The sequence below is a fragment of the Poecilia reticulata genome, chromosome 1, assembly GCF_904066995.2.
Source record: "Poecilia reticulata chromosome 1, P_reticulata-male-v2, whole genome shotgun sequence".
NCBI lineage: Eukaryota > Metazoa > Chordata > Actinopteri > Cyprinodontiformes > Poeciliidae > Poecilia > Poecilia reticulata.
The window spans coordinates 32,448,191-32,462,248 of NC_088830.1; the positions used below are offsets into that span (position 1 = coordinate 32,448,191).

At 42.9% G+C, this 14,058-nt stretch overlaps 1 protein-coding gene across 7 annotated transcripts in view; it reads right to left on the reverse strand.

The window, feature by feature from the left end:
- Positions 1 to 964: 964 nt before the first annotated feature.
- The window catches only part of LOC103472642 (ras and Rab interactor 2), a 35,017-nt gene continuing 21,923 nt past the window's right edge, over positions 965 to 14,058 (reverse strand). For 6 of the 7 annotated variants that reach the window (XM_017306786.2, XM_008422410.3, XM_017306796.2 and 3 more), the window contains 6 exons: positions 12,396 to 13,685; positions 7,705 to 7,787; positions 7,385 to 7,610; positions 7,173 to 7,304; positions 3,138 to 3,301; positions 965 to 1,850 (listed from right to left, as the gene is read on the reverse strand). In XM_017306786.2, coding sequence (XP_017162275.1) covers positions 1,524 to 1,850; positions 3,138 to 3,301; positions 7,173 to 7,304; positions 7,385 to 7,610; positions 7,705 to 7,787; positions 12,396 to 13,685 — 2,222 coding nt within the window. In that variant the 3' untranslated portion in view covers positions 965 to 1,523. Of the gene's footprint in view, positions 1,851 to 3,097; positions 3,302 to 7,172; positions 7,305 to 7,384; positions 7,611 to 7,704; positions 7,788 to 12,395; positions 13,686 to 14,058 lie in introns of all 7 variants that reach the window. The other variant, XM_017306800.2, reaches the window with a different exon arrangement.

Below are 14,058 nucleotides of genomic sequence, written 5' to 3' on the forward strand. Positions count from 1 at the left end.
ACAGAGAGGCGTTTCCTGCGCACATCCGGATGCTGTAAAAATCGATGATTGCTGATTGACTGAAGGAGGCAGCGGAAGTTGCCTGCTTTTCTTTTGTGTTTGAAATCACACCAGTTAAATAAAATTGAAATACAAAAAAAAAAAACATGTTATGATGACACTAATTTTTTTCATTCACAACTTTCTGCGGATTTTCTTTTGTATGTACATGTATTTGCTTTGTCTCACAAAAATAACGTCACTCAGGGTACTAATTTCTCTAAAACCCCTCCCATCTGAACAGGTGTTACCATGGACATACATTATATTATGTCTATGAATGTTACACCAAAGGGTTTTTTCTAATTTTCTCAAGTTGATTATCTTCGTCTAGAATGTTTGTGTTATTTAAACAAGTCCGAAATACGACTCACTCTAAATGTTTTTATCCAAGTCTAAATTTTAAATGTTTGAGGTCAGCATTTACTACCAGCGGAAATTTAAAGCAAAACACATGTGGTTAATAAAAGATTAATATTTTATGTTACATCTTCCAATTTTGTCTGTATCTTCCAAATTGTTTCCATCAGTGACAAAAAAACCCTAAATGTGTGTTTAGTGTGGAATTCATTTATTATATTTATTTTTACACAATATCCAACATTAGAAAGAAATGCTACTTCAGAGAAGGTTGGACAGGAAGGCATACCGTTTTAACTTACTGAATATTTTAATCTTCTTCCCAGAGTCAAACTTTCTCTACAATCTGTTGAACTGAAGATAAAGACAAAATAGACAAGCCTAAAATCTAAATATATGAAATATGAAGACTGAATCAAAGTAAGGCCCTTATGAAATTAATCATAATGAATATTGATGAAGCCAGTCAGTATTGATTCCTTTCTATGATACACTGAGTAATTATTTTTATTATTTCATGTCCTTTCTTTGTTCTTTATTCAGACAATAAAAACAGTCACACCAATCATTTTACACATTTCTGTTTTATTAATATTCATAAAAACAAAACAGCAGGCTGAGATCTAAAACATGTTGGGAGTTTTTGAAATTTATTCTGCTGTTGAAAACGCAGATATTTCTGGGCTGAGCCCCCCAACGTTTCAGGATCCTCTCAATGCCCCTGCATCACATCAGAATATGAATCTTTTTAGTCACTTTAAAGAATATAAAAATAATTAGACACAGAAATATAACCCACAACTGACCTGCAGCTGTGGAGGAATAAAAACAAGTTTTATAAAAGGTCATTTCATTTATTAAATAAACATTTAAGAAACGTTTTCATCTGGGGCCCGCGCTCAGTAAGATACAGTGTGTTCGGTTTTTTCAAAAGGCATCATGGGGACAGCAGTTAGAGTAACATTTAAAGAGGAGGCCTTCATATCCACATGCATCTGCATCTATATCCATCGTTCTGTCTTCTTTCAAAGCTTCAGCAGACGTTTAAAGGTCCTTCAGAGCACCAGACATCCTCAAATCTGTCTTCATCAACATACCAAATCAACCAAATCATCCTGCCCTCCCTATTCCATCTGAAGGCAGTTCCCATTGCTGACGTGAGCCGGGATGCAGAGGTTCAGGTTGTCCACCCTCCTGTAGACGAAGTGGAAGACGTGTGCGAGCGGCCGGCTGTGCAGCTCGGCTTTGATCTGCTGGGGGTGCGTGTCGGCGGCGAGCTGCTGCCTCGTTTCCTCGGTGATCAGGAACAGCGCGTAGTTCTCGGGGTCGGGGATCTTGAACTTGTAGGCGCAGAGGGAGCAGACCTCCTCCGCCGTGGTGTACGGCTGCACCTGCAGGGTTTTAGCTGTGCAGCCCAAACCCACCTCCTGCAGGGCGACCCGGAGAAAGTTCTGTGGAAGGAAAACTCACATTATAGCTTCATGAAGAAGCAGCAAAAGAGAGTTTACGTAGGGTCTGTATTTGGGATCATTGTGCTGTTGGAACAAGCAAATGCTAAATGTTGGCTTGATGTGAACTTGAAGGATTTGGGGTAGAAATGCACCATTCCACTTTTTTCACTTTAAATACCGATATCTGAGGTTTAGTATCGGACGATATCGATCCGATACAGAAAAACAGCTGAATTGACTGAAAGTGTTTCTTTTTTGCTTCAGCAAAGACGTAAAAGTACTGAATTACAAATTCATTTGATAACTGTGCACCAGTGCAGCTCACTTAAAAACACAAAGCTTCACAAGCTGGTCAAACGCGTCAAATCAACTTTAATTTGTTCAGCCAATGTAAAATAAACACTGAAGAAACTAAAACTGACACAAACAACAGGTCGACTGCTTTAGTCAAACATGCAAACTGCAACAAATCTTCTCTCAAATGGTTCAGAAAGTGCAGAAAGGAATTCTAAATATAATATAAATAATAAAGCATCAGGCGTCGCTCAGAGGACAAAGCGTAGAATTAGACTCAATAGATCTGTCTGTATAGATCGGGCACAATGTCATAGACATTTTTTTCTAATATTGGGACCAATGCAGATATTGATATTGGATTTGTACTTCTTTAATTGGAAGGTTGTTCTTCATCCCCACAGCATGATGCTACCACCACCATGCTTGACGGTGAACATACAGTGTTACACCTTCAAACAGACTTCCTGTCTCTTTGGTTTTTCCAGAAGACGTCTGCATTTTCTCTGTGGACGGCTGCAAATTCAGTCAAGCTTGATGTTTTCCGTGTTTGAGCCTCTCATTTCATAATAGCTTAAAGATGACTCCATTTTGGAAACTGGCATTAATAATGCAGTAGTTTCATGTTTCTGAACATCCTAACCTGTTTGCCTCTCAGGGGGACAGTTTTGGCCAGATGGCTGAACTTTGGACACGGCTGGGTGTTCCAGCAGGAAATGATCCCAAACACACATCCAAACTGCTTTTGGAACGCAGGCAGTTTCCATTCGTCATGCAGGAACACCAAAATAAAAGCGCTGCATGCAGTTACTCCACTAGGGGGTGCTGTCTACCAAAACACGGATCATCTGATCCACATGGTGCTGTGTTAGTAAAGTTACGACGCAGCACCGTTCATGCATGTTTCTGATGCAGAGAAAGTTCTGATTTAAATCGGTACAAATTGGACTCACTGCCTGGATGTTCAAGGTGGGCTCAGGTCAGGTGAGGTACCTGGAAGTCGTCCACAGAGGGGGCGGAGCGCTGCGACGTTCGCCGGCGGTGCCACTGGTGCAGCGTGTTCCTGGCCTCAGAGCTCAGAACCTGGGCCGCCTGCTCCTCCTGGAAGTTCTTGATGAGCGCCATGGCGCCGTAAGCGCTGGTCAGGTAGTAACCACCTGGAGGAGCAGGCAAACACAACGATATAAACATTTCTGCTTTATATTCAGAGTCAGTTTTATCTTATGTCAGGGCGTTTAAAATCATCAAAGTCTGCAGCACGTTTCCTCTTTAGGTTAAATAATTATTTCAGAGTAACAGGTTTCAACACCGCTGTTCAAAATGAACAACGTTTGAAGCAGAACAGATGTAACAGGCTGAACATGTGATCATTTCTTTGTTGCTTTTGTATTTATAATTATTCATGTTTTTCATTGGTTCAAAGCAGCTTAGTGTCGCTTCCCGTCCTTTTACTTCACTTATTTGTGTTAGTTTGCTAGAAGAGAAGTTAAACTTTACGGTACACTAATGCATCTATAGCTCAAAACTAGTTGATCCCTCACCCAGCTTTTTAATGTAATTAAGACTCAGGAAGGAGAAAACAAAAACAATCCTAAAATAATGACAAAAATAGGCAGAGTTTACCAGGCAGGAAATTTCACATTAATCTCCTCTGACAGAAAAAGCAGGATATCCTGAAAATGATTTGCTTACATATCTGAACCAGTGACGCTAACTGAAGCCAGAACACAGAGCACTCATTCACAATAATATTAATAATAATAATAATCTGGTGCTACATTCAGAATTTAATGAGAAATAAGAAGAATGAGTCTAGAATGAAGGTAGAGTATAAAACTTTATACTCTGATGAACGAATGTTGTATTATTATTAATTCAATTAAAAATTAAAACTTCAACTGTGCTAGTTTTAATTTAGCTAACTTAAACAACTGAACCCACGAGTGAAGGTCTGTTCCAAAGAAACATTTCCTGAAGTGCAAACCGTGCAGGTAGGAGTGATTTCAAATGAGATCCTGCTGAGGATGAGATAATATAGTAGGACATGATTTGTCTTTGACATACGGAGGAATCAACGTGGTTGAAGTTGAAGCTTTAGCATTAGTGGAACTAATATTGATGATTAGTGCCAACTAACGTTTTAAAAAATGAGCTCCACTATAAATTTGGTCAGAAACTTTTACATCCCAGATCTTCTTCTTGGTGAGCGTAGGAAGCGCTCTGACTTCATCTGCCGTCTTTTTTTTAAGGGTTTAGTTATTTTTAAACAGATGGTTCTCTTTTTATGTTTTTTCTATATGGTTCATATTTTTGTTGTACAATTTCTGCCTCAAAATAAGGAACCCACAACTTAATTTATAAAGAAATGAAACCAGATGACGCGTAAATTACGAGATAAAAGCTGAAACCTCCTTTCTTTAAAACAGAAACCGTTCGGTTCTGTCTGAGGCCGGGTTGCCTCCAGCTCCTGACATCGGCCGCTGTGCCACGCAGGTCGACTCTGATAGGAAAATATTTCACCATGCGAGGTCGACGCCCATCCCGTCTCATCTGAATCAGATCCAGTCTATTCAAATCAAACACTGGACGGTATTTCCTAACCGACTCGTGAGAACCTTTCCTTCCTCTGCACACACCTCAGATGTTGTCACTAAATCATCTGGCAGAACAAAGATCGAATAATCACAGGGAAAATTACAAAGGGCTTAAAAACTCAAAGAAAATAATGGAATTCCAGCCATGAAATAAACCGGACATGGAAAACAGAGTTAATGGTTCAAACGCATTTTCTGTTAAAAGAAAAACAACTTTAAACTATTTCAGGGTAGTTATTTTTATTTGAATTAAAGGTTTGATCCTGCAAACTCCTAATACTCATAAAAAAGCTGCTAAGAATATTAGACAGGTTTATTGTCTCATTCTCAAGGTTCAAGTTTCTTTAGTAAAACACTGTTTATTTCTTTAGTCAATAAAAAGCAACAAATATTTGAATCTGGTAACAAGCAACGTATGCAGCAAGTCCTGAACTCTTCCTCAATTTACGCAGAGCTGCGGCTGATCAGAGTCACTGACGGTGGAAACATCTGCTGGTTTTATTTTATATGAATCAGAGATGATGCTCTTTTCAGAAATGTTTTTTCAGAAACCCGGCGAGAAAATGGGAAAGATTGGAAACATATGATTTTCTTCTACTACTCTCCAATTTTGTATTATTTGTTTCAGAATTGAACTTTATGTTCCGTCTCAGGTTTTTACTTTTCAGCTGTAGCTGAACATGGAAAGTACTCCTGGATCAGCGCGCCTGTGATTTTGTGTTTTGTCCTCTTGACCCAGTCGGTCAGGACAGATGGTTCGTTCACACTGATCCACGTTCTGCTTCTGCTGGAGGTTTCTTCTTGTTAAAAAGAGTTTTCCTTCAGGAACCATGTGTAGTACTTTAAGCTCTTTATAGTTTTTGAAGTTCTATAAAGAGAAAAGTTCTCCTGGGTGTGGTATGAAAAATAAAACTCTAAGTTTAAAACAACTTACATTTTGCTTTTATGTTTTACAGAACTCGTCTTGGATTTGAATCCTTCTTTCTTGTTTTGTTTTTTTTGCCAATTCTGTCTTTCAGCAGAAGGAAATGAGTTGATATCTCATAATATTCTGCATGTCTATTGTATGTAATCCATATTTTAACGTTTGTGCAGATTTACCAGGAAGTTATCATTCATAAATCAGCTGGCTGGCAGTTTTTTTCTGCTAAACTAAATCTGGGAATCAGGAGTTTCTGTTTTTTTGGAAACAGCTTCCAGATCAGACTCAGTCAAAAAAACCCGCAAATTTGCCAATTTAAATTGAAACAAAAAGTAACAAGGTGCCACAAAGCTTTTGGGTTCTGAAGAAAACAGAAGATGTTGCGAAATAACTGATGAGTGAAACTCGTGTCACATGTTGCTGAGGGGGATTTTCCTCTGCTTGGCTGATTTCAGCAGAAATCTTCTCCATGATAAGACGGACGTGGATCCATAACGTTCAGATATTTGTCGGCTGCACATAGAAGCGATTTCAGAATAAAATTCGGTCTCGTTCCTTTGAAAGGCAGAGCTCAGTGGAAAATGTCCTTTCTGAAGAAACTGAAACAGGCGTTCAGATGAACTTCCTGATCTGCTACCATCGGACCGCTGCTCAACGCTCTGCCTCAGGCTGCCACAAAGCTCAGCTCCACTAGTTTATTTTAATTTTATTTGATGAGAAACATAAGCTTGGAACCGCTGATCAAACAATGTTTGAAAAATCAAATAAAATGAGAAATAACTTAAGAGTTCTGGGGCTGCAAACCAGAATATCATCAAAACTTTATTTATTTCAGAAATTAAGCTAAAATAACTGAACTCATTTGCATGGATTGATAGTTGTCAGTGTTGCTGGTGCACCTTTTCCTAGCACACTTTTTCCTTCCACTAAACTATGTAATAACATTTTGGGATTCAGCTGTTCTTTAGCACTCAGCCGTTTGTGGCCGACCTCCCTTCGGTAGGAGTCAGTGACCCTCAGCTGTGAAGTCAACAGTCTTTCTAACAAACCTTTTAATGTTCTGAGCAACAAAATTATGTTTTTTATTAACAGAAGGTCATAAAAATTAAAATGAAGAGAAAAAAACAGTTGCAACGTATCTGTGTGTGTGATAAAGCTGCATGGGAGTTTCATTTTTTTTAATTAAATAACAATTAGATTAATTTTTTATGATTTTATGGAGAAGCGTCTGCATCTGAAATGGACCAAAGATGGGATTTTTTTTTTTTTACTTAATGAACTTAAATACTTTTTAAAGTTATTAGGGCTGCAGCTAACAATTATTTTAGCAATCAAATCAATTATTTTGACAAAGGGATAAAAAATTGTCACTTTCATTCATCCATTTTTGGAAAATGTTATGAAACCATTAATGAAACTCCTTTTTAAATAAAGAAATAGACATTCTATTGCCTGAACACATGGCAGCATTCCTTCGGATCAGAGTTTAACCTCAGATGGATCAGAACCAACCTTCTCCCTGCAGCAGCGTCGGGTCCAGCAGCTCCATCATGTACTGAACCTCGGTGTCCAGCTGCGGCATGTCGCACTGAGCCACAACGTAGGTCAGCATGGGCAGGAAGTCGTCGGCCCCGTACATCCTCCCTGCGAGGAAAAGCAGCGCTTGGGGGTCAGAGGTCAGCTGCAGAGCGGAGCAGGAAGCAGCAGACGGTGGTTCCGCTCACCAGAGTTGTCCTGCATGATGGTGTAGATGAGTTTGCACACTCGGAGCAGCAGCGACACCTTCTGGTCGGGGGAGTACATCTTCCTCATGTTCAGGAACTTCTGGCGGATTTTCTCGATGGCGACGGAGTCAGGGGGCACGGCTCCATCGACCCCCAGCTCATGGGGCTTCTTGGTCCTAGCCAGGGCCAGGTTCTCCCTGAGCTGCTGCAGCGCGCCGCTGTTCACCTGCAGGACGAAGGCGACAGGCAATGATAAAACCCCTCTACTCTGACACCCAAAAATAAAATCCATTGCATTTAACTGCCTTCAGAAATCTCACCTGGAAGTCGTGCAGAATCACCTCAATGACGCTCTTCAGAGGCTTCAGGACACATTTGTGCATGGCTTTCTCCAGAACCCGGTCTGTGCAGGATTAAAGACACACACACACACCCACACACACACACACCACAGGTTAGCGCCAAAAGGAAGCGCTGCACAGACGTTAAAATAGTTTCAAACAAGTTTCCTTTGTGTCACTGCCAGGTTGACAGCACCGCTGGCAGCGCGGCACCTCAAACCGGAGAAGTTACTGTAAGAGTGAAAACGTTGGCTTGTTCCAAGGAGCCTCCAAACAGACAAAACACGATGCAGTTCCTGAAAATTATGATGCAAGAGTTCTTTGAATGCAGCAGCTACACACTGAATGAAAGAGACCGAGTCACTGTTTGGCAATCCGAGATAAAATCTTGTTTTCATGTAATCAACTGTGTAAAAGAAAAAAAACTGAAAACGCAGTTTAACGGGCCAGGAGCTTCCAAAAGCAAACACCAAGAACATTTTGAAAATTGAAAATGAGTTGGAGGGTTTTTGTTAGTTTTGTGATTCACCATTAACCATGATTCACCAGGAAGTCCAAAGTGCGGCCCGGGGCCATTTGTGGCCCTCAGAATGACTTTGTGTGGCCTCTGACTGCAGTTCAAGAACTGTACAAATGCCACTGCTGCTGAAAATGTCAGAAAGCATACAGTATGCTTTTATTTTAATAAGGTAAAACTGTGAGACACTTTTTTATATTTTTTTGGATCTAACATGAGCTAAATATCCAAAAATAAGAATACTTCATTTCTCTCATTAAAATTTTCCATGTTTGGTTTTAGCTTTCAGGGCATAAAAGTAAAAAAAAAAAAAAATATATAGTTTTTATGTACATTATTTGTGGTCTGAGTACTTTTAGCTTTATAATTACACCAAACGTAGCAAAAAACTTTGGACACCTTTACCTTTTACAACAATAAAAGTTGAAAGAAAGATGGCTGTAGTTCAATAGAAATGGGCTCAGCTGGTCTTTCCCAACCCGGTCTCTCCTCTGCGGAACAGGTCCATCAGCTCTTACCCAATAGTGATGCAGAACATATTGCTTTAGACCTCTTTCACTTTGGCACCCATCTGCACCGTACATTGGATCACTATGGTAACCAGTCATTTACATTGGCTGCCACACCTCAGATGAGAAACTGGGTTATCATTTACTCAACTGACCTACATCGTTGGGGTCCAATTTCAGTCCCTGAGGGACGGCGTCCAACATGTCTCAGACCCGACTCTGCTCCAGGAGACCTGATTTAAATCACTGAGTCATTCACTGGCCTTCATACCGAGGGATTAATAGCACCATCTGCAGCACACAGACCCGAGAGAACTGGAACTGGACGCCACTAATCCATATTCACCACTTTCCAGAATCTAAAGCAGAGCTGGTAACGACCTGTCCTTCAACTCTGGGTCTCCTTTGTTTTCTCAGCTCTTTACGGTCTGCGGTTCAGGTCCAGCAGCCGGTAAGAATGGAAATATAGAGCTGAAGGGAGTCATCTGAGGCCGCATTGTGTAATTATTAACACTGGAAATCAAAATACAACAGAAGATATGGATGAATAGGCTGTAGTGGTAACTAACTGCTAACTAATTTGCTAGTTGTGCTAACCATAAAGCACTAATCATAAACATTAGTTCTATAAAAGCTAAAGCACTAATTTAGTTCCACATTAGTCCACAAATGCTAAAGCGCTACATCAAACTGTGTTAGTACTCTAGCTAGTGCTAATGGATGCATTAATTAACCCCTGGCTGTTTGTTCATGTAAGCGCTGTATTCCTCTGTCTTCCTCATTTTTTCGTTTGTTGCATTTGACTTTTGCTCAATATAGTTTTTGGGACAAAACCAGAGAAAACGAGGAGAGGAAAGAAAACTGCTTCACTTCCTTCAAAATAAGAGCCTGAATATAAGCATCTAACTACTTGAAAAATTCTCAACAGTCAACAACCAAAATTTCAACACATTGAAGAATTTATTCAGAAAATTGAATTTAGGGTACGCTAAGAGTGCTAAATGTTCAAGGTTAGCATAGATGCTAACTCGCTAAACAACAACACTATCCTTGCTGTTGGGGCATTACCGGTAGTGTAACCATTACTGGACAACAGTGTAGCCCATTTCTATTGAGCTACAGCCATTATGAATAGAAAAAAAACAACTAAATATTTCAGCAAAAACATTGTGGAGTGGAGAAAGAGACTCACAACCCAACAGTCCTGTCTTTTGAGTTTGCTTTTGGAGACACTGGCACACAACAGACCACAGAATCCAAATTTACTATCCACATAAACTTTCAGAGATTCGTTAAGAGTCGAAAGTTTAGTCTGAGCCACCCAGTTGTTTACCATCAATCTGAGAAACATGAAACCTCACAAAGGCTCAATCTGTACGTCAGACCTACACACATTCAGCACTGCATTAATTCCTGCCTACCTCAACTATGCTGCATCCACACAAACGAGTTTTATTGTTCCGCAGAACGACTGACGCAACTATTAATGCTGCGTATTCATCCCCAGCCTCCAGGCACAGTTTATGCCACTTTCATGCAATGCATGCATGGAGATGTGTCTGTTGCAACAGCTCCATAAACTCCAGAGCGTGTGTGAACGGATCACTTGTTTCTAATGAATTCCTAGAGGTGAGTCAGAGGAGACGCCTGAATCCCTTCCACGCGTTCCTCCTCAGGTCTCTACAAGCGCTGCAGGTCACTCCTGGGAAGGGCTTGGCTCTTCTCTAATGGAACAAAAACAAAGCGGGAAGCTTGAGGAGTGCACACGATGTTCCGATCTGATTAACGTGTTTTTAAACCTTGGATTTCCCTCTTCCCTCCAGAAGGGCTCATTTCCTCCGTTCGCACAGAAGTGTTTGTAACTGGTGTTTATCAGAGACTTCCCTAAACTGGGATAAGGTGTTTTTGCTGCCAGCTGCATGGAATACAGGCATGAAAACATCCGTCAGATTCTGGTTTATCTAAAAGAGCCAAATAAGAGATGATGGTTTTCCATCTGATCTGGAACTGAAACCTCAAAGTCAACTCTAGGCTTTGAGGAACGTCCGCCAGCGTGACAAGCTTTACTATCTGTGGCCTGCTAGCACCGAAAGGACAGACCACTTCTCCGTCTGAGAACAAGGCCTGGCTGTTATTGTTTACAATGAACAAGGGATGTGAGATGTGTGCAAACACACCAGCTTACATTATTCATGCAAAATGAATGTGAACTGAGCCACAACAGCAGATGGAAAAAAACCCAGCAATGCCTTGAGTTAGAAAACGTTTCTTGCTCTTTGTTTGTGTTTTCTGGGCTTCTGCTGCTGGCTGGCAGTGTGCAGCAGGTGCTTAGCACTTTCTATGCTAACAAAAACAAGCAAGTTCTTAAATTAATGCTGTGTTGAAACTACAACCAGCATCTCTGTAAAGCTGCAGACTGCAGGCTAGCTAATGGAGCAGATAGCCTGACTAAGCAACCAGCTAATATCAGCCACTTATACTTGTGTTACTCTAGCAGAGTCTAGTAGCAAATTGATCTAATTTTGCTATTCTATGGCAGAATAGTAAAATAAAAATAGTAAACAAACGTAACATATTGCTGCAGACACAAACAGTCTCTCTGAATGGCCAGTCTTCAGCTGAAACCGTTTTAGCACAACTGTGGAAGCTAATATCTACAGCCAATCTACACCATAAAAATTAATGGTGCTCATTGATTGGTTGTGTATCAAGCCTCAATATTTCAGCTTCCTCAGCTGCATCTTCTTTCACATATTTTAGATTTTCACTATGAAATGCATTTTCTGATCTGTTCGGTCCAAAGGTTGGAACATCTGGGAAGAAGCTGGAACTGGCTGAGATGAAGAGTTTTATAAACCAACCATGAGTTCATTAGGATTTTCAGAGATGGGCCATGTGAGCATGGAAGGACCAAGTGGATGAATGGATGGTGTGACGTTATCCAAATCAACTGGAAATTAATTATCCTTGAAGAGAAATCCAAATATTTGGTTTCTAGTTTCTATCTGTTACAAGACCAGATCTTATGTGACATAAAGGAAATAAAAGGCTAACTGTTCAAACTGAAAATAAACTTACACCAACAGCCTCCGACCAGAAATAACTGGCTGGCCTTTCGGTAACCAAACCCCAGGAGTGTTGAGGACTAAGATGGACATTTACAGTGGATCTTTGATTCCCAGCCTAGGAAGCTTGAAACGCTCTGGCTGTTAAAGAGTGACGTCATTCTGACGAGTTTCTCCACAGAAGCTTCCCTCAGCTTTACTTCCCCATTAGGAAGAATGGAAACAAGAAATACTGAGTGTTTTCACAGACAGAGTACTACAAAAAGTCAAATTCAGCTAACAGCACTAAATATTGCTGATATGGCTGATTACTGATATTCTATATGTCATACATATTTCCCCAACATTTTGACACCTTGAAAAAACGACTTCACCACTGTTTCACTGCACTGTTGTTTTACAAAACAAATAAACAACCAACCGTCTCCCTCTCCGAATAAATATTGGTAGTTGGTATCGACCCAGTTTTAATCATTAGAAAGATACAAATATATACAAAAATTACTAATATCTGCCGATACCGATTTAGAGCCGATATATCGAGCATTCCTAGAAGCAGTCAGAAGATGGTAGACTCACCAATCTGGTCTTCAGGTATGAGGGACTCTAAGGGCGGGTCGAGCTCGGAGCTCTGCCGCAGGTAAGCCTTCATCTGGGTCATGAACTGCCGCACGGTCTGCAGGAAGTCCATCCCCGACGTGTGGCAGCTGCGGTTCTCCTGGACAAAGCTGATGTAGTCCTGAACCAGCGAGCCGAAGTACGAGCTCTTGTCGCGGGACAGCTCGGCGATCCGTTTCACGGCCCGTTTCTCCGGCGTGATCAGGGAGCTCAGCATCCCGCCCACCTTGCTGAAGCGTCCCTTCAGGGAGCGGGGCAGAACGAAGGAGCCGCTGCCCAGGCTCACGCCGACACGCCGCCTGCGGGCTTTGAGGATCGGACGGAGGCGCGACTCCAGATCCGCTTCCATTCCGACGCCGTAGTCCTCCTCCTCTTCCTCCTCCGCGTCCTCGTCGTCCTCGCTGGTGTCCTCCGCCGGGTGCTGAGGGGTGCCGGGCGCCAGGTCCAGGGAGAACCCGGGAGACCGGGAGTACTCCAGGGAGTCTGAGGACGACGTCGACATGCTCATGTCGCTGAACCGCTGCCGACCCCTCTCATCAGGACCAGACAGGTTTTGCGACGGCTCCTCAGCAACAGGTGGGGGCTGGCAGGTGGGGAGGTTGGCGCGGGACAGAGCCTTGGCGATGGTTTCATCATCCAGAGCGATGTGGCAGCGGTGAGCCTCCAGATCGGGCTGTTTGGGTCGAGGAGGCGGTCGGTTTGGTGAGGAGGTACTTTTGGTTGAGCTGCTGGTTCTGCCGCCCAGTGCCGGCGGCGGCGGCGCGGGCCTCCTGCCAGACGGCTGCTGCTGCTTGGCGGCGACTGGCATGCTCTTGGTTCTGGAAACAGCCGGAGGAGGCCCGGGCGGCGGTGGAGCGGGCCGCCGGCTCGGTGCTGAGCGGGGAGGAGGGGGGCGAGGAGGCGGCGAGCGCGATTTACCGTTCAGCTGGGTCCGATCCAGGTCCGTTTCAGTGGAGCACCTGCTGCTGCTCAGCGGCGGCGAGTCGGCAGCTTTCTCTGGGGGGTCGGGGTCGCGGCTGTGGGTCTGAAGGAACAGGGGCGTCACGAAGCACAGCGGTCCAGTGGGGGGGGCGGCGTCCTGGAAGCCGGCGGGGGGGGCGGTGTGCGGCTGTAAGGTGGGAGGTGCGCTCTGGTGCGACTCCTCCACCTCAGCGGTCCGTTTGGTGCGCTGGGGGCTGAGGGTCCGGCTCAGGCGGTGGCAGGGGGGCGTCGAGCAGCGCCGCTGGCTGCACAGCGCCGAGTCCCAGAAACCTGGAAAACACAGAGACACGAAGCATGAAGGAAAACCAGATGAATCACTGCAGGGAAAACAAACAGAGAAAAAATCTGATACCTCAATCAGAAATTCCCAAAGAACAAAAACCTCTGCTGGAGTTTCTACAACTTTTCACCAAAAACTCATTAGTTTCCTCCAGCTGTTGAGCCTGCCGTGTGTTTCTGCTTCGGTGGAGCCTTTCCTCTGCCTGGAGCAGAAACCCGGTGAGAGTGCTGGCTCTGATTGACTGAATGCCGACACAGATCCAGTAAAGAGGGAGTTACCCGCTAATAACAGAGAGAGAGGCCAATGAAAGAGCAGTTCCAGTTCCACCACTCCCCGCTTCCTGATCCGCGTCTCTCAACTTTC